The sequence below is a fragment of the Lepisosteus platostomus genome, chromosome 4 (assembly GCF_059453375.1).
Source record: "Lepisosteus platostomus isolate fLepPlt1 chromosome 4, fLepPlt1.hap1, whole genome shotgun sequence".
NCBI lineage: Eukaryota > Metazoa > Chordata > Actinopteri > Semionotiformes > Lepisosteidae > Lepisosteus > Lepisosteus platostomus.
The window spans coordinates 68,776,599-68,797,751 of NC_142614.1; the positions used below are offsets into that span (position 1 = coordinate 68,776,599).

The 21,153-nt window shown below is 38.3% G+C and overlaps 1 protein-coding gene across 4 annotated transcripts in view; it reads left to right on the forward strand.

Moving 5' to 3' along the window:
* LOC148673703 (protein unc-13 homolog B-like) overlaps positions 1-21,153 on the forward strand; it is a 256,318-nt gene that overhangs the window by 74,385 nt on the left and 160,780 nt on the right. For 2 of the 4 annotated variants that reach the window (XM_088630487.1, XM_088630488.1), the window contains exon 3: positions 5,656-5,755. The exons of 1 other annotated variant lie outside the window; for it this stretch is intronic. In XM_088630487.1, the coding sequence (XP_088486613.1) occupies positions 5,656-5,755 (100 nt within the window). Of the gene's footprint in view, positions 1-5,655; positions 5,756-7,467; positions 7,562-21,153 lie in introns of those variants that run through there. One more of the 4 variants, XM_088630489.1, reaches the window with a different exon arrangement.

Sequence of the window (21,153 nt, forward strand, 5' to 3'; positions counted from 1 at the left end):
CTCTACTGTGGCTCCTGCTGAGTGAGGGGAGCGTAGTGTGATTGAGGGTGTGCCTCCCTAAACAAGGATCTGTAATTCCATCTTTTTCTGCGTTATGCAATGGAGCCTGGAGAACTTGAGCCATAAGAAGAGGGCGGTCGTTAACGGGGCTCAGAGATTTACAGAGTTGGCATCTCCCCCTTGAAACCTCGACAGTGTGGAGTTCTGTCACAGTAGAGGCCTGCCGTGGGGCATCATGGACTTCGCTGCTGTCTGTGTCCTCTCTGAGACTGTGTGCGGCTGTGGTTGAATGCTGAATGGTGGCAGAGTGGAGCCTCTTGCACCACATGAGGTGAATTTCCTGTTTCCTGTGCTTCATCCAACCTTGCACGAGGAACACGAGGAACAGCAACCAACAGCTGGCAGTAATATCAATTCATCATGATGGATACCCCAGTGGACAGTACTTCACAAGCCCAGACCTGGACATATTTCACAATGATGTCGTCTCGAATGGAGCGCTGCAGCTATTCTCATCTAGAGAATGGGATCGAGACCATAAATAACTCTGTACTTATTTGTGTGTGTTCTTGCCACCTGTGCTTAATGGATTTAAACATGACTGTCACAGTCTCTATGATGTGTATTTAATTACCAGTCTTGCTTTCCAGCCTCTCACTGTGTGAATTCTCTACAGCAAATTAAAATTTCAGTGCTGGACTGACAGTGTGACTAACACAATTAAGGCTATGAAAACAAACCAAATACATACTGTATTGAACATTAACTGGTTTATATTGATGTTTTGTTTCATTAGGAAATTAAAAAATATTTATGTGTGGTTTATAATGGCTTTCTGCAATGTCCTAGTTGATTTAATGATGAAAAGGTGGAATTTTAAAAGTAATGTCCCAATCCATTTCTAGTTCATTGTATTTGTACAGTAAATGTTTGGAAAGGATCAGACAAGGATTTTGATTCCCACAAAATCTGGGACTTTTACTGCTTGTTTTGCACACAGTTTAGATGCTTGAAGAATAGGAATATGTACTGTAGGTAATTATAGTATCTGAACATTTTCTTAACACACTTCCTTTGGAGTTTCTTAGTGGATAAATGTAGCACTTTTAAAAAAGAGATGAGTCCAAAAGCTGCCACTCTGATGATTCCAAGAATGTTTTTTGCCACTGGTTTGTCAGGTGTCAGGTTTCTTGCTCTGTGAATTAAACTTACTGTGATTAAACTGAAAGAAAAAGCAAGATGCAAGTCTCTGCCTTATGAGCCTCATAGTTACAGTTAATGTGAGAATTTCAGCAGTGTATTGGCATTTGTATTCACCTGCATTTTGCATTCCCTGAAATCCCCACAGGAGGTCCAGAATCATGTTCCAAATGGCCAGCTAAAGAAAAATGGGTTTACGGTTAACAATCAAGCTTGATGGCACTCTAGTTAGCCTATTACTTCACAAATCCAGCTCTTACAGGGGTTTATCCCTTGCAAAGAGCATTCCTCTGAGGTCAGGAATTAATGCTCAAAACCGGGTTGCTGAAAACTCCAAGCAGACCAAGTCAGTCTCGCCCTTTAAACATTCTGCACAAGTTAAAATTTTGACATTGGCTACCCTGATGAAAAATAAAACAAAATTATTATACGATATTGCCAGTTCTGTGGTTGTTACTGCTTGTGAACCTCTGATATTTAGGAATCCCTGCTGTCCTGTACTGGCCTAAACAGCCACATTAAACAAGGGCTCAGTGTCCTGATAAATTGATCTGCCTTAGTAAAGGGATGTTTTGTACGCTGCGGGTCATCTCAGTGGTGTGTGAGGTACTGCATTATATACGGTCCGTATCAAATGGCAAAACCTCATTTCGCAAGCCTGTATGCTGGAGTTTGTGTTTGAAAAGATACGAAGGTGGGTGGCATGGCAGCACAGTGGTTAGCATTGCTCCCTCGCAGGACCAATTCAGGGCTCAGTTCAGTTAAGTTTGTACATTCTCCCCATATTCACGTGAGTTTCCTCCAGGTGCTCTGGTTTTCTTCCACAGTCCAAACACATACTGGTAGGTTAATTGGCTTGTGGGAAAATGGGTCCTGGTGTGAACGTGCATGTGTGTTTGTCTGGTGCGAGTCTGCAATGGGGGCGTGTCCTGCGTAGTTCCTGTTGCTTCCCTGGGTAGTCTCCAGCTCCTCCACGGCTCTGTATTGGATAAAGCGATTAGAAAATGGATGGATGGACAGAAGATGGGAATCTGCTAAGAAGAATCTCCTTTCTTCCACCACAGAGCTGATTGAGTGTTTGATGAGAGAAGTGAAGCTGTGCAAAGGTCTGACAAAGCAGTTCTTCAAAGCCTCTTTTTTGTTAAGATTCTCTGTGGTGGCAGTAGCGTCTGTGCTTCTGTTCTAGTCACTCATATCTACTCTAAGGCATGCTTCTGTCAATTCCAATGAAGGGTTCAATAACCCCATTTTTTACAGGTCAGTCCTGTTTGGGCATTTATAACATTTCCATGTGTTTGTATTATGAAAGGCATAGAGATTTTCACCCTGAAAGTGTCGGTGGCCATTGCATTAATTAAAAACAAAGTGAATGTTTGAGCAAGATTACTTTCTACAATAAAGATCCCACATCATTTCCTACCCATCAGTTCAATCCATATTAGAAACTGCTGGTTACTTCATAAATTGACAAATCTGATTGGTGCATTTGTACTTTCAGAAATGTTTCGGAACATTTCAGAAATAAATGTCCTCGTAAAAGTTTAACTCTAATATTGCAGAGGTTTCAAGATAACGCATGTTTGTAGAGGAGGTACTGTAGTTAATTCCTTCTGAGCCACACACAGTGGCTCACCAGGCCAGAGTGTATCCAGGTTTCTAAGTGTGAAGCAATCAGAGAGCACATGACAGCCCCACTAGAAGGGAAACCAACCCATCACAGGGCCTGCTCCCCATTTCTACAGCTGTGTGACTGGGGTACAGTACGCTCAAAATACAGCTGCAGAGTCTGTTTGAACCCACAACCCACGTGTTGTCAACCCAGAGAATTGCCCACTATGCTACGTGGCCCCCCTGCATTTGGAGTAAGAATTGGCTAATAGATGTAAAGTAGAGCACAGATTACAGACAGGGATGAATGATTAGATTAGGATGTATTAAGCTGAGTACCATGGGGTACTCGGCTATTAGGACCATTGCTCATTCTAATTTATATCAGTGGTCTTGATTCTGTTATCATTAGTGAAGAACTGAAATCTACATGATGACAAAATCCGATTAGATAACACTGTAGAAACTGAAAAGGAAAAAAAATTACAAAGAATTTAAGACTGGACAAATGCAGAGCATTGATTGATAGATACTTTATTGATCCCATGAGGGAAATTACAGTGCAACAGCAGCTTAGCACAGTCAACACAGCACAGTGTAACGAAATAATACAACAGTACAATTCGTACAATACTGTCGGTACAGTCAGTGAGAAGTGCCCTAAACAAAAAGTTGCTCACAGTACAGAATATACAAAAAACAAGACAGTAAATAAAAGGTTGTATTGCACATTATAAATATAAAAATATATTGCACAAGTCCCTAGCCTATATTGCACAAAAACAGTTGTAAACAGGAAAAAACAGATGTAAGCAGAGAGTTTGTTTAGTCCAAAAACAGGTCAATGTCAATGAATGCTAGAAATAAAAGCATACCATCTTAACTTAAGATGAGGAGCCGCTTGAAGAAACTATCATGAAAAAGTCTGAGACTTTTTATGCTGATGCTTTTTTTTTCTTATTGACACTGTGAGCAGACAATAATAAAGACTAATAGAATAAGATAGGAAAAGATGTGTCACTGAATTCAATGGATGCTGTGTTAATACTGTATGATGCAAATCTCCACCCTCTTTTGTAACCTTTCCTTTGCTTTTTGGTAGTTTTGTTACCCATTCAGTGCAATTTCTAGTTTCTTGTGCTTTCTAGTGACCTTACACTATTTGTAATCTTGGTGAAAATGATGGGAAATTGTGGAAATAAAACCACCATGGACTGCTCATTGAAAATGTTTATGAATTGCTCATCAAAAATTGTGACCGTTTAAAGGAAGTGAAAAGAAATGCATTGTACAGTAGTTTGATTTGCCTTCATTACTTCAATACTTGAGCGATGAGCATGAAACATGGTGCCTTTTGCTGGCATTATTAAAAACATCTCTGTTCTGAACCCATTTGAATGCGAACATTTTAAACTCTAGTCAAATACAGCAGTGCTTCACAGAAGAGCTTGATTGTGAATGCCCATTTCAGTTTATTAATATTTGTATATTTGTTAAAATGTTTTTGAAAGCTTGTACAATCACTTTAATGAAATGTAGCTGTTGAGAGTAATCCCCAGTTGAATAAATGTATGGAATGGAGAGGAAATTGAAAATCAGGCGTAGAATGTAGAATAATTATAAGAAGTCATTACATTACTTCTACAGTACCTGCTCTAACCCCACTTATCCTCAGGGAGAGGAACTGAGTGATGTGTGCCATTTCAAACTCATATTCAATTATCCCTTCTAGCAGTTAGTTAATGATATTGACTGTTTGCAGTCCGCACTGTGAAAGTGCTTAAATTGATTGGTGGCTTGAAAGGATGAGAAATGTGTTTCAGTATTTCCTTTAAATCACATTGATTCAGGTTTGTTTTTTCTATTTCTTATAGTTCCTCTGCTAATATTCTCCATTTTTATTTCACATGGTGCCATTGTGCAAAATAAGCAAAGCACAGCACACACTCGCCAGTTAATCTAGGCACTTTTCTGCTTTTCTAAGGGATACTCTTAATGAATCTCATTGGAGTGAAGTGTTATATCACTGTCTGTTCCACACAGAGCCTCACAGTGACTACTCAGAGTTCACTTGCTTTCTTCAGACTATGTGATCCTTCCTGATTGCAGCGCGGCGCAGTGGTGTCAACAGTCTTTTTTCATTTCTGTTTTAATTAAAATAATTGCCAAAAATCATCATTGAATATGCACCTACAGGAGGGTAGAGCCAAACTAATGCAATTAAGTGTTCGAGAGCCGAGTGCTGACAGCTGACAATATAATGAGTGTGATAACTTATATGAAAACTAATATAAAACCTACTAATTCATTTTACCCATATGTAGTTTTTTGTCCTATAAAGATACCTGAAGTTATTATTCATTACCTTGAGCACTATAATAATGAAAATAGTAGTTATACAGTATGACCTTGTAAAATATATAAATACATTTTCTACTTGTGTGTCCTTTTTGGTCAAGGAAGAAAAAGACTGAAGCCCTGACTCGAGTAAACTGTGCTACAAAGCTGGCTGTTACCCAGATGCAGGACGGCTGTTGGCAGACCATTTCACATGCAACCCAGTCCTAACACCAAGCTGCAGGAGGAGATCTTAGGATCAGTAATACAGTAACCAAATTGCAGGTGGGCCGAAAGGCTTCCACTTGTTTGCAGCCTTCATATCTTCATTTTCAAGTAATTACAACTGGTTGAACTGTACAGTACATACATCCACTGCAGCCCCCTGTCCCAATCTTCCAGGGCAATCCATCATGTACTGTACTCCTGATAGAGGATCATCCCCACCATTCCCTTGGAGATTGGAACATTTCTATTAATGTGATTTTTTTCCCCCCTTTTCCATTCCAGATAAGTTTAATGCCTATGTGACGCTGAAGGTGCAAAATGTCAAAAGTACAACAATCACAGTGCGTGGGGATCAGCCATGCTGGGAGCAGGACTTCATGTTGTAAGTACCAAGATGTGGAAGAGCCCAGCCTCTAGGAGGCACTCCTTGCTCTCCCATTACTTAATCAGTTACAGGGGAACTGCAACGCTATGTTCATATTTTGGGGTTAAAAAGAATCGGCATTGATGAGCGCATTTCAAAGCACAATGAAAGTATATCGTCCACAGTAACTTGTAAAACCTCAAATTTACATCGCAAAATACACAAAATTTTCAGGTATGCGCAGCGCTATACACTATGATTCAGAACAAGGCAACAAAACTTTCAGTGACATGTGCGACCCTATGACATTGTAAACAAGCAGGCTTGTTAATCCATCTCTTTTAAGAATAGAAAGATTGCTCTCGACTACTTCTTAACTCTGCTTGCGTCTCTGCTGCATAACCTCTCCGTATTCAATCGTACAGTATATCACATTACATTAGTCATTATGGAGACTAGTGAGCAGGAAGGGCCGCTTCACATCGTAACACATGGGCAGTCACATATGAGTTTGTGACAACATGGCGACTTACTGTCCTTTCAGAAAGTTCGCGATTTTGATCTTAATTTGGAATTTGTAAATCACGTCAATGATTGTATTTATTTATTTGTTACTGAGATTGAATAGCTGGTCTGAGAAATTGGGACTGCAGTCCCCCTTTAAGGTTAACATAGCTTGTTTCTTTAAGTCTCTTTAAAACATGATTTGCTACATAACTAGAAACAGAAATAATTTTCAATTATGCACATTATAATCACAATTTTATATCTCAGAGCTGGTGAAACAACACACAGTGGATTAAAAGAAGGTAGCTGCATCTAACCCGGTTCTATAAAATCATCTGAGGATACTGTACTAACTGTGTGGCCTAGAAAGGCAACAAATGAACAGTTTTGCCACCAGTAGTTATTACTAAGTTTCACTAATAACACTTAGTAGTAATTAAGCATTAATAAATTAGTTTTAGTATTAATAATCCATGGTGGGTGGAGTTGAATAACATTAAAAGTAAAAATAATCCTGATACCAATTCAAAATAGCATATACCACATGCCTTGTTGTGAGGAATAAAAACCAACCATGCGGATTGTGATTTTTCTGTGGTTTCCAGGCACAGTGAATTGCAGAGCAATGAGGAGGCACAAATTTAAAAGACAAATTAATTGTTGACAAATTAACAAATAACCTATTGTGGGCAGATTATTTAAAAACAATGCAGTCCCTGAGTTCAGAAGTTAAAGCTACCTTCAGTTGTTTCCTCAAAGATGGACCAAACCTTATGCGAATGAACAGAAGCATAGCAGCTTAGGCCACAAAAGACCCCTCACAGGACAGGCTGATCTCCTGTCTGAAACTGATGTACAGTCAGAAGGACTGTTTCTCTAACTAGTACATTCGAGAGATAGAAGCTCTGTCTTGCACATATTTAAAGAAAATACGTCTTACCTCAAATATATAGAACAGAGTTCTTCTCAGTTTATATCCTGTCTCTTCTGTGATCATTCCTGTTCTGTTTCAGTCCTCAAAGATTAAGGCGAATTGCTGGTTCTTTGGAAACTCACTGACAGTGCTCTGCACCCTGGAGGATGTCATTAAAGTTGGCTCTACCATTGATCTACTAAAATGGCCTTCGTGCAGCAGTAATTAATCTTTTGGCTTGCTATTTTGTTACCTTGTTTGGGCATCTCTTTACAAAGATCTGTGCCTAATTCTTCCTCTTCACTCCAAGAGGAGAGGACAGAGGACACCCTAATCAACCCCCCTCCCCAAAACTGACCTAATCTGCAGACTGCATAGCTAGACATAATGGAGCCACTAAGCAGGTAACCTCAGCCAGTCATCTGTGTGTCCTCATTGTTTACTGTCCATTATTGGCTAAATGGAACTGCATGTTGACTGGTTACAATATGTCATAATCCATATTGCAATATTGCACAAAACAACATACAGATGGTACATACTGTAGATGTGTTCAAAGATAAGAGGCCAAGAACTAAGATGTCATCTTACTTGTGTCAGGGTCGTTTTGTTTTACAGATACGATCAAGTTGAGGTTAATTCTAGATTAAGACTTTTCACATACCATCATGAAGCACTCAACATTCCATTCAGAAGGTCTGAGCAGGGACCTGCGTCAGTGTGCACTGCCTGAAAGGAACAAATAACGACTCTTCTGGTGGCTCAGTAGCCAAAACGTTGCGTTTCGTCTTTCTGTGCTGCAGAATGGTATAACGTTTTCTTAATCCATTCAGAAGACATGAATTGTGGTCATAGAGCAGTCCACCTGTTCCCTTGTGCATACAGTATAAGGTTTTTTGGTGCCTCAGACTTTGTTGTTGCAGGATGCGTTAAGCTTATTTTGGACTTCAGTTGTTGTCATTGTCACAGTATAAACCACGAGGAAAGTGACTTAAGTTTAATTCAGAAACAGATGAAATAATAAATGAAAAAATTAAATGGGTAGTTTTTTCTCCTAAGAAGAAACAGTTTTGGCTAGCTTTTCTAAAGCCTAAATCATATGGGTCATTTAAAATGTTAACATTTTTTACCATTACCCCTTGCTTGATAAGATTATTCAAAAAAACTAATTTTCTGACTACATTTTTTAGAAGATAATAGTGTTTTTTTAAAAAGTGCTAATTTTTATTAAAATTAAATCCATGAATACTAACATATGTATTGTAGTTGCCATAGGTTAAGGCTCTCGTTGAGCCAAAGGGCTCAGTCAGGAGACTGTAACATGTTTTGAGAGGATTAACAGCTGGAGAATTATTGGAAGCCCACTCTTACACACCAGGAAATCCCTGTGTGGGAGGAAATTTACATTTAATTACAAAGAATGGATCGCAGAGGGTTGGTACGTGACACCAGCCTGGACAACTCAGACAGGGTAGTACAGAATTCCCAAATTATAATTATTAATGTGACTGATGCTTTTATACAAAGTGACTGATGTATAAAGCTGGACATTTTACTGGATCGCTCTAAATGAAGTATAGTGCCTTGCTCATGACACAACAACAATACTGCACCAGGGTTTTTAATCCAACATCCAGTTCTGAGCCCAGAGCCATGGCCAGCCCACAACACTGTTAAGAATAAACTAAGCCCTATTACTACACTCACATTGGGTCCAAGATATTGTAAACGGCGCTGTGACAAGATGCAGAATGCCATAACTAGATTTGGCACAGACAGGTACTGTGTTCACTGTCATTGCAAGAATTCTGTACCCTGTAGAAATCTAGCATCAGTAAGCATGAGTCTCAGATCAGCATTGTGTTCTTTTCTTGCTCTGCATTTGTGGACTTTGCAGAGTCACGCCCTCTGGTCCACGTAAACAGAATAGAAGGTGACAGATTTGGATGTCTAATGGGAATTTTGAAGCTTGCTCTTTGACCTAAAGAAATCAATAATCAGTAATGCCAGGATCCAAATTAACCTTAGTAGAAACCGTAGAGCATCTCTTTTCAGAGGTTACAATGTTTTTTTCATTAACATGAAACATGTTTCCTAAAATCAGTTTAAATTTAGAGAGCACTGCGAATGCACTTTTGCATCTGTGTGAAAGACGTTTTGCTTGCAGGCTTCTTTTTCCTCCCTGGAAGAGCAGACTGGGTTCAGTCTGAGCCTTTTTTAAGTGGCTGTAATGTTCCTGCAAGATCACCATCAGGGAGTAAAAACGTAGATTGCAAAAATAAATTATCCTGTGGCAAAATAAACTTCAGTTTGAGGTCTTGCATGGATCTTCAGATTGTTTTTTTACATCTGCTGTTCAGAGCTCAGAGATCCTCTAAGGCTCATCTTGGGTTATTATAATACAATGTTTAGCACTGTTCATTTCTATCTGTAATATTACTGCATTGCTGGCAGTCCCTGTTGTAGTAACCCCACTAAATGTTGTTTTGCATTTAAGTCATTGATTCAGGAAGTTCAAGTAGGGAGCTGCGTCAGGATCCGTAGGTGGCAAAGGAACAAGTAAAGGTTTATTCCATGCTGAAAAGAGAAGAAAAGAAACACAACATTTCAGATGTGGAGCTTTCTACCATTTTCCCTCAAACAACAGATTACCCTTTCTGACAACAACATCAAGGAAGCTAAGGAATTTTTACGGCTAACAACTCCACATCATCTTCCCTTTATAACTAACCTCATCAGATGCCTCAACCCCAAACTTCCTCCAAAGTTCCTCACTGCAGAGGAGGATAAAAAACTCAAAACATCTTCTACCTCCAGTATTCCTAACCTTGTTGTTGCTATGCCCGACCTTTCCCTTTCACAGGATGAGCGATCTCTTCTCAGCAAAGGCCTCAGTTTTGTACCAGTCCCCAAGAAGCTAGACGTCCCCCAAACCCAAGATGACCTCAACCGCATTTACTGCAGGATTTGGCTCAGAGCACATTTTGCTGATGACTCCTCCTCACCAGAAGCTGACAACAACCTGCTTATTGATGCCATTAACAGTTGACACCTGAAGAAGGCTCCACAGCCGAAACGTTGTGTTTCTTTTCTTCTTTATTGATTAAGGAAATCAATGAAAAAAATTCCTGCACTTACGCAGATTTTCAAGGCACCAAGAACCAGCAACATTTTTTTATTTGTTCCAGAATAACTGCTGGTTTTGACGCGACTGCTGTTTGAAAGGAGTTTGTGACCCTATTTTAATTTATTGTTTTTTGTGGTTACATTACATTTATATACCTGTGACTCAGTTGTATGTTGGGAACATATCTCAAACTAATTCCATTATTTCTTTAGAAAAGGGGGTATTCTCTTTCTGAGTACTTTTGCTTTAAGTTGTATTATGTAGGAACATAGCCTGGTCCTGTAAAGGGTCTCTCTGTATTATATTTGTTTAGCTTGAAACTCACACTCAGACTAATTTACGGTTCCAATTTCAGTTCTGTTCCATTAATTCTTGAGGGAATAGCTTCCTGCTCTGGTACGCGTTGCACTGTTCATTCTCAAGAAATATGCGTGAGATCTCTGGGTTGACTTTGTTAGTACCCTTCAGGGTTTTGAATACTTGTAGCGGGTCCCCTCATGGTCTTCTCTGTTTCAGACTAAAGTCTGTCAGCGCTGAGCATTCCCTTAATCCGCAGAATGTGTCCAGTTACTCTTCTCTGGATGGATTCTAGAGCAGCAATATCTTTCTTATAACACATTGACCAGATTTTGGTGCAGATGGACAAAGGTGGGTTGTGGTTGTGTGAAGTTAAGTAATAGCCAAAGAGAGATGTCCTTCTCAGCACTGCGATCAACAGCAGGGTGATGCTCTGGTGAGGCGGAGTCTGATCCACAGAATTAAACATGGATCGTAGCTGGGCTGATCTGTGTAGGACTAAAACACCATGGGGATTTGCTCTATCAGTCCACAGTATTCCAGGTGTCCTGTCCAGAGGTATTGGGAGCAGAACATAATTTCCCTTTTTTATTTTAGAGTCTGGTTTCTGTCTTGTCTTCCAGTTATTTCATTATTTTTAGTTCTTTTCTTACAACTTGTAAAGCTTCATCAGTTTCCCTTATGTAACCCTGAAGTTAGTGTAGAAGCTTTGGAAACTGATAGGTGCTTGTCTTTCCTAAGGATTAGTCTGATCCTCTTTTTACACCTGTTGATCCCAATTAGTGGGTGTTGCTATCGAGCCTGGCGTGGAACTCAGCCAGTGGACTTGAAGCTTAACATTGGCCCATTCCTCTCCGCCCTGATGCGGGTAAATGCCCTTGATCTGTGTCCTTCCATGAAAAAAAAAAGGAAATGCTTAGCTAGTCTCTCAACTAGGAGCCACCTAAGTCATTTAAAATATAAATCCAAGAGAAAACTATATGCAGTAGATGATAATCCAGTGAAGCAATAATCAAGCTACTTTTAACTGTGTCTCCAGTAAGAAACTTCAAAACAAAGCAAAAAATAATTTTGTATTTTTGTTTGTTGGGTGTGTAGGCATCTAAATGGTAACTGCTTTTTTGAAACTGGTTGTTTTTTTTCAGCTATTTATGAACAAACATGTACAGTAGCAATGGGATATTTATTCAGTGTCATTTAGTAGCTGTACAAATTTGCTATCACTTTTGCAGCTCAGCATCTGTAAGAGCCCTTTTGCACATAAACACGTATGGTTTTGTTTGTTGTTAATAAATAGGTTTTGATTTGGTGATCTGGTGTTGGCTGAGTGTACCGCATTACTTTGTTCTCTCACAGAATGTTTTGTCCAATGTTTTGCCAAAACCTAGAGCTAGTGCAGATGTGGATGAACTAACAGATTAGGTCTTGATTTTTCTTCAATTTGTTAAGCTAACCTGGAGCATCAGTGAGCTTGCCAGTCTTAGCTTTTGTCATTTAAAGGTGGAAAAAAGGCCAGGTTATTTTAAGCCTGCTGTTAGGGAGTACCAGGCTCCTGTGAGTTTGCAGTCTTGTGTTTGCAGTCTTCTCCTGTCAATCACTTCTGCTGGTGCTGGGGGAGTATCAGCACATGAACAGTGGTACCAGTTTTGGGCAAATGCTTTCAGAGGGAACATGCATTGCTGGTACAAAACACTTCATTACTTCATAAATTGGCTCTTCCAAGTTTAAAAACCTATGTGGTCCATTCAGTCCATCTGTCCTGTTTGATATTCGGTAACTCATTGATCTCAGGATCTCATACAGCAAATTTTCTTGAACGAAGTCAGGCTGTGTAGCTTATTGCATTCCCTTTGGGTAAAGACCTACATTGACTCCTGTTTTCAATTTTCTATGCACTTATAGTTTCACTTGTGAAAAGAGTAAAATTGAGTTTAGGAGTAAAGGAATAAGATAGCTGGTTGAACCTTTGAGATTAACTTAGTATAGGTGAAATGTTTGGTTCTGTATTTGCATTGTTAATGTTCTACATGGCTAAAGTTTGCATAGTTTTTGCCTGCCTTTATAGCCCATTAGTTTGCCTCACTTTCAAGAGGCTGTAACTGAGACTTTGATTCTATAAAACTATCTAAACCACTTTGGAGTTAAAATGGATGCAGTAGGTGATGGAAAATAAAATGCCATGGTGACTGTTGTCTTTATCAGATATGTTTTTGTCTGCTTCACGGTTTTGAAAAAGTAAACAGTTGAAATGATAAAGAAAGAGAACTTTTGGTATTGTCTTCCAACCCTTGACAGATGTGTTGCAAGTGTTTTACTGGAAAGCGGTTAGCAGGAAGAGAAACCCAGCCTCTAGTTTCCAAACAAACCTGTTTTCACATGCTCCCTTTTTGTGTTGAATCTTTTGTCAGGACTACAGGCTGACAGTGTTTTATACTACTAGTGAGTGACTTCTTTTATGGTGCTGTTTACCTGTTGATGTACTGTATGAGTTATGTCTGCTTGATTTTCCTGAACTGTACAGTATGATTGGTTGATTGGGTTTTACTGATCTTATCATGACTTGTCTCCTCTCTTGACAAGCTTCTTTGATAAGAGATTGTAGTAATAAATGAGATTGACTAGGTACTGTTTATGCAGAGCAGAGCATTTTACTTCTGGTCTCTTGTATATTGTGTTGTGTGGGCATTATCTAGATAAATTAAAGTGATTAGTTCCTTCATATGTTGATTATGAATTTCAGGGACTCATGAAAGTTACCATTACAGCTTACAGAAAATGAACTAGCAGTTACTAGCATGTTATGTTTTAGAAGTAACATTTATGTATGCATGTATTTTGTCATTAAATCTATATTGGATTGGGATGAATCTGAAATATCATTTCTGTGCAGTCATTTTTGTTATTGTTATGTTTTACTTTATATCTTCTAATATTTGCTTGCAAGCCAGGCACGTGTGGGGAATATATTCTAATAAACTTATTCAGTGTTGTGATGTGAGGATTTTAGTTTAGTGTAACTGTTAGACATTGCAGCAGTAAATTGTGAGAGTTATTTGATGTCTGTTAGGAATCAATCAGACAAATTAATTACAGTCTCTCACACAAGTTCTAAATAAAAATACAATATGCAATTTATTGTTACAGACACCAAAACATGCATAACAAACACCGATCAAATAGCAATGTACTGTAGAATACATTTTTGAAACAATCTGCTGTGATATGAAAGGCTGGTCTTTCATGGATTACAAAGATCAGGATGAATAACTAATTAATATGTGCAATATAGACTACAAAGTGTTATGGTCTATCTTGCAGGTTTTTTCAGCCTCGTATAATTATGTCACATTCATAGTCTTGGATAAGTAAGTATACATTTACTATCATGAACTACATCCGAATGTGTTTTGAATCACAGTTTAACTCTCCATAATTATAATGTGAATAAAGAAGTTTTAAGCTCAAAAGTATGTTGGCCAAATATTCCTGGTGGAGCTCATAATTCCCACTGAGAAAAAAGACAGAGGATTGGTCTGTAGTCTGACTGTGGGTAGGTCATTCATAAGATGACAAGCATCGTAGTAATATTTTTGGACTTAAATTAGAGTTATCTCAGGCAAGTGTAAGTTTATAATACATAAATATCATAGTGCATAGTGGTGTTGTAGTGCATCTTTAATAGGGTGATCCACTTAAAGAATGATTAAAATAAAACTTATTTGCTTAGTTCAAGTACAGGACATCAGAATCAATCAATTATAATTGATGATTATGACTAGTGTACTTGTCAACCTATTTCATATTGCACTGTATTTTCCAGCGGTGACATTTTTTAAAATGTTGGTGTTCTCGTTCATGATGTACAGTTTTCAATTTAACATCAGAAAGATTACAAATGAGTGGAGGCCATTCAGGTGGCATTATGGGAGTCCCCATTACCTGTAAAGTGCTTTGAGTGGAGTGTCCAGAAAAGTGTTGTATAAATGTAAGGAATTATAATTTATCATTATTATTTGGTAGATCTGGGGATCTCATCCTACTGTATCTTGAAGGTATTGGCTTTAATAACATGGCTGTGCAATGCAGAAGTTGTTCTATATTCCCACAATTCTTTGGACAAGAAAGTGCTTTAAAATGCGCAGTACTTGCTTCCACATAATTTCCTTGCGTCCTACAGGTCAAGTCTCAGTGTTCATTCCTGAAGATATTTGATGAGTTGACTTTGTCAGTGCCTTTGAGGATTCTGAATACTTACAGTAGATCATTTTATTGCTCAAGGCTAAAAATCTTCAGTTCCTTCAGCCAGTGAGTGAAGGACATTCTCTCAACATTGAACATGTAGAAGGTTTGAAGATATTTTTCTGCATATTTAGCTTGAAGAGCAATGAGCTGAACTAGCAAGGTATAATTAAACCAGGCATTTGCACTACTTTTTAAAATGAAAATATGTGTAACATGTTGGAATAGGTCAAATATGTGATTTGTCTAGGTTAAAACTATGAGTTGAGGGAAAAAAGGGAAAATTACAACCATCCAGAAGTATTCATAAAAGACATGATGGTGACTAGCTGTCAAAACAGAATACAACTGAAAAAATAATAGCCATATTCGGTGGCATATTTCCTTGAAGATCTTGCATGAGGTTTGCGGATCCTTTCTCTCCTCTGCCTGTCATTCATGCAGAAGTTTGAATTAGTGCTTACTGAATGAGTTAAGGCATAGTTTCTACACTGATGGGCTTTGAAAGTGAGGTCATTAAGAATGACATTGCAACGTGAGAACGAGACGAAATATGTAACCTACTTACTTTGTTTTTAGCTTTTCTAGATTTAGGGATTCTTTTAAATCTGAAAAGAATCAAAAGTTTTTTTTTCTCTCCGTGGTGTGATCAAAAACAACACCCATGATTTATACTGTACCTTATACAGTATTCTTTCACATGGTAGTATAGCCTCTGATATAAATCAACAGCATGAATCACAAATCTATACTTGCAGATGAGCACATAGAGTCTTGGTATCGATCATTTCGGTTATCACTCTTGTTTAACTTGCGTGTCTTTTGCTCACTCAAGTCCTGTGACCAGGCTTCGTAGGGCCTTTTGTGAAATTGATCATTGTGGTTACCTACTGTATTTTGGGTGCTGAACAACAACGACAATAATAATGAATAATAGATTTAGGAAAGTTCCCATTTGCAAGCACTGAAAAACTAATAGTTTCTAATTAAACCATTAGAAAAACTAATAGTTTAATGCGTGTGTTGATTTATCACTATTGGTAAATGAAAGAGTTGGTAATTTGTCATCATCATCAACAACAACAACAGCAACACTGGAATTTAACTCTAGACTGAGTGTGTTTTAAAGAATGCATAGGTTATAATAGAACGAGATACAGGGATCAATTGTGCATTTTGAAGCTTATTGATATGTGCAGCTGCTATATGGTGACAGTGTCTGAAAGTCAATCATGGTCACAGATGCAGAGAAACTTCCTCCCCAAGCATACTAAAACAGAGCTGACTTAGCCTTGTTGTACCTGGAACTTGTAAAATTCAGTCTTTAGCTGCAGTTTGTAAAACACCCTAACACTGAAAATTAAGTGTCATGAGTTTCAAAAATACTTAAATAAATAGATGTAAACATGCAAAAGAAATTCCTAAAAAAAAAAAAACTCAATTCAATACAAAAACAGCTTTTGATTTTAAGAGTGAAAGTTAGTCGTCTCCCCTTATAAAGAAATCTGAACAATACTGGGGAACAAAGCTGTTTTATATAACAAGCTTATATTCATTAGAGATATTTGCTGTGTCAGAATGTAATTAAAGTTGCACAAATGCTTAATGTAATTTAATAATGTGTCTGACGCTTTTATCCAAAGCGACTTAAATTTGCACCCATCAATACAGCTGGATTTTCATCATATTTCTGTCATCGTTAAGAACAGAACATTTGTAATTATTTAGTCAGAACTAACAATGATACATTGTATCATCTCTCGTAAGAATACACAAGGACAATGGCATTTACAAGACATTGCTTTGTCATGTTGCGGCAGGGTCTTCACACAGTGTACCTCTCCACTGGAAATCTTAATAATTAATAATCTTAATAATCTTAATAAAACGCGATATGTTTTTTATACTGTATGTATGACCCTTGACTAGTGTGTCATATAACAAGTAGGCTGTGAGATACTGTACATAACATTGAGAATTAATTGATATGGGTGCTGTTCCTCAGGATGCCTTCACTGAGTTGTGTCTAAGGCAAGGCAATGTAAGTCTACATTGTGGCTTTATTTCCAGTTTTGAAATGATGGTACTTTATGTGACTTACTGCACCATTGTTCTCTATCATAAAAAGATGGTGTTTCTAAAACCTTTTAAAACATTACCCTGTTGCCTGAGGCACAAAAATTTCCCTGAATTCAAGCTCCCAGTATGTTCTTTGTAACACAAATGAAAGTGTACACAGAGCTCATAAATTCAATATTCTTAGCTGGATTGAATTTAATGTTGCTCTATATCCTCTAACAATCTGTAAAATACTGGGGTGGTCTGTGTTTCCAGGGATTTGGTTTCTGTGCCAACTATTAGCACAAATTTTGTATAACAGCCTGGAAGTCTTCATGTGTACAAAGAGGAGTTGATTTGACTTGATTTGATAGACCAATTTGCTCACTGTGATTGCTTGAAAGATTTCTTATTTGCCATTAATTAGCTGAATCCAAGTTTTCGTTCTATGTGCAGTATTAGTGTTATCTGAGCTAAAGCTGTATTTTAAGATAAATTTGTACCTTATTTAATTATTTCTGCCTGTGTTGTTTTCTGCTTCATGCCCTCTATTCTGTTTTTTCTGTCCACGTTGTGTGTAAATGGATACCTTCTGCCCTAACCCCTGCTGTATCAAGGACTTCTCAAAGTGGAAGAAAGAAATTCCAATTTGAAATAGTGTGGTCCCTAATTAGGGAGCGCTTTGCATGACATACCTATTTTACAGGAGCCTACAAAATCTCCTCAACGCTTTACGAAAAAGTTACACACTGAAACAGCTACTAGAACCAGATTTTAAAACAATTTTTGTGGTGTTATCATTTGTATTTTCATTTTTTTTCTGTGCAAGACTTGCAACACTCTGAGCTCATTTTTCTATTTCCTTTCTGGAGTGGTCAGTGCAAGAGGCACATCACAGGGGTTTCCAGTCAGGAAGTGAGGAAGGGAAATGCACTTGGGTTCAGCCCAGCAGGGATTACATTGGTCATGGAGGAGTCGGACTCCTATCTGGCAATCTGGAAAGCCCAAATGCTTGAGATCCTCCACAATGTCATTTCGGTTGAATTGCTTTTGTTGGAATTTTTTGGATGACTCTGGGAACATAAACCAGGACTCTCCGAAGAGTGTGGGTTTCTCTGGATACACACAGGCGTGCTGTGAGGGAGCAGCAGGATTTAAAAAACGGGGCTTGGCTCAGATGCGCCAGGCGGCCTGGGTGTGCAGCACAGTGATGAATGTCTGTTAATACTGTGAACAAGAAGTTGTGACAGACTGAGAGGTGGCTGTCATTTTCTCAGCAGTCACCAGCACTGGCAGGAGAGTGTGCCTGGCTCCGAATGACAGAGACTGAAACCGAGCGGAAGGGATTTTGGCACAGGATGACATTTTAATCAGCTGCCAAGAAGGCCTGTCTGGAGGGAGTTGGGGGGAGGAGGGGGGAGAGAAAAGGAGAGGGATGTAGGGAGGGAATTCAGTTTTCCACTTGGACAGCATCAATTTCAAGATGAAGCCAAAAGGGGACATAGGCTTAATTTGTGTCTTAGCTTGTATGTGTGACTCATATGCAGTTTGGAACAAGAAATTACAGGGTAAAACAAGTTCAATGTCCCTGTTTCCTCTTTGCTCAGTAGATTACTGAAAAATTTGCCTTCCCACTGGAACGGTGTATTCAGAAATAGAGGCTAGAAGATGAGATAATAGGAATGTCAGTTATCATTGATTGGTTTCATTTTTTATTGCAGTCTTTGTGATAATGATGCAGTTTGACAATCATTGATTTAGTGGTTTGATGTGTCTTTTTAACGCTGTGCTGTTAATGCAGATTTAACAGCAGCATTCAAGAAAGCTGTGTCTATTGCCAACTATATAGCTGACAGATAAAAAATCAGACACCTGCCACCCAGTTCTGTGGCAGTCTGTTTTAGTTTGAAGTTTGTAATTTATACAAACACTCACTTATGTTACAGAGTTAAGATGTATAGAAACTTAAATTAGCCCTCATTTATACAGCTGGGCCTTTCTTTTACTTTAACATTTCAAGTGAGCGTTGTGTAAAGGATATAACAGCAGTGTCTTACCTGGGATTTGAACCTACAACCTTCCTGTTACAAGTCTAGAACCCAAACAGCTGCTCCACAGTGCTGACGTACCTTTTTTTGTATGAAGTCTGCATTTCTAATGGCCTTTGATTGTCTTGAAAAGCCTTTTACTCAAGATTTGTTCCTCCTGTTTTCATAGTATTGTCCTGATTTTGAACAGTGAAACGGCACCTGTGTGCATTTCCAGACTGATCGGATTTTCTTAACACAAAGTACAAGCTGTTGTACACGCTGTTTGGATTCCACAAGTTGGATTTCACTACCTGCTTTGTTTTTCTGTGTTGGTTCACGCTGAAGTCCGAGAAGAATAGCTTTGATAGGTTTTATTTATACAAGATACAACATTTTCTTTATATTCACAATTGTTTTTGAGTGCCACAGACACTGCATGCTGTTTGAGCAGTACAGCATAGTGAAAGTAATTTTTGGTGTTTTTTTTAAACTATACAAAAACGACTATTTAAATCATGATGAAATGAGAACAGAATGACATGACGTGCTGCCTATCCCGCCCCCCACAAGCACGGCAGTGGAGGTGTGGAGTAGTGGTTCAATTTGCTGTTCTAGCCCTAAGGAAAGCTACTTCACTGAGATAGCTCCTATTGCAACTCTGTCTTCAATTGTACTTTAAATGTCCTATGTGAAAAGGGTTTCAATATGACTCGGGTGCAATTAAAGTGCTATAATATTTAAAGGGTAAGCATATGAGAAGTTCTTTAGTTATCTAGTTATGAAAAGACCATTATTCCATCATTACGTCTGTAATTTTGCATTTGAAACTCAGCCTTCTGAACATATAAAACCAATCTGTGTGTTCAGTGAGGATACTACATTATACAGAATGCAATAGTTCAGTGCTTTAAGGCGAGTCAGATCAGGGGTTATTTCTCCTTAACCGCAAAGTTATATACGGTACATCATATCTACAAGTTACGTGGAAATCATTGTAAAATAATGAAATAGGACTGAGGTAGAAAATATTATGAGTGAATACTGTTTTTACTAAAGAGCTGACCTGTGTTTTTCTGCTGTTTGTAGTCTGATTATTCCATCAGAAAATAATCTAATTACATTTATTTGCATTTATTACAACACAGGCCTGCTCCTTCTTGATGTTTGATGGAAACATCATATTAATTGTCATATTGCTTCAGTCTGTCTCCCTACACTCCTAATTCAGATATTACACTGCTTTGACCACTGTTTTCACTCGTTCCCTCTGACACTCCCTGAGCAGTGTGGCTTGCCAATACAGAGGAAATACAGAGGCAGCTCCAGAGCTGAGGGCAGTAGTGTTGTCAGAGACTCACAGGAAACAGGTGTAGGCTACTGATCAGAGAGGAGGGAGCAGAGGCAGAAATATGGTTTGATCTAAGGGACTGGGAAGTACTGGGAAATCCTGTGGTCCAGTGGTAAGTAATGGTGGATTGGCAAATTTGTCCATTTACAATTAAAAATTAATTTACACTTATGAATTGGTAAAGGTTATGCATTTGTAGTCACAGCCTAAATGTGAGTAGCCTCCATCAGGCCTAATAATCCATCCATCATGAGCAATGCATGAGATGGGTGTAAAGCTTATCAAATGTAAGCTATAGCAATACATGTGGAGATACCAGTGGCACACAATGTTTGAATATGTTTGTAAGATTAAACACATATTCAAAGCAACTGTTTTAACTGTATGTTTAAAGTATCTGTTTATTACCTCTCTCAAAGTCATTAGTGTCCAGCTGAATTCCCAGATTAGAAGCTAGTCATTGGCTAAATTGTTTTTTATTAAATTTCTCATTCCATGTTGTTTTTTTCAATTAAACAAATACAAGTTCAGGTGGGGAGCTGCATCAGCATGCGTAGGCTGCAAAGGAACAAGTAAAAGGTTTATTCCATGCTGAAAAGAGAAGAAAGAAAACACAATGAAAAGCTGACTTTCTTACACCGGAAGAAGGCTCCACAGCCGAAACGATGTGTTTTCTTTCTTCTCTTTTCAGCATGGAATAAACCTTTTACTTGTTCCTTCAAATACAAGTCTAGTACAGTGTGGAGTTTATTTTCAAGAGATTGTTTCTTTACTTGTTGTTTTTTTAAATCACTCACTGGCACCTGGATGGGATGAAAAAGTAAATTTTACAGATTGCTTTCTTTTTTAATTCTAAAATGTCCATATTTTGTGTGTTCAAAAGCACTAAGATATGTT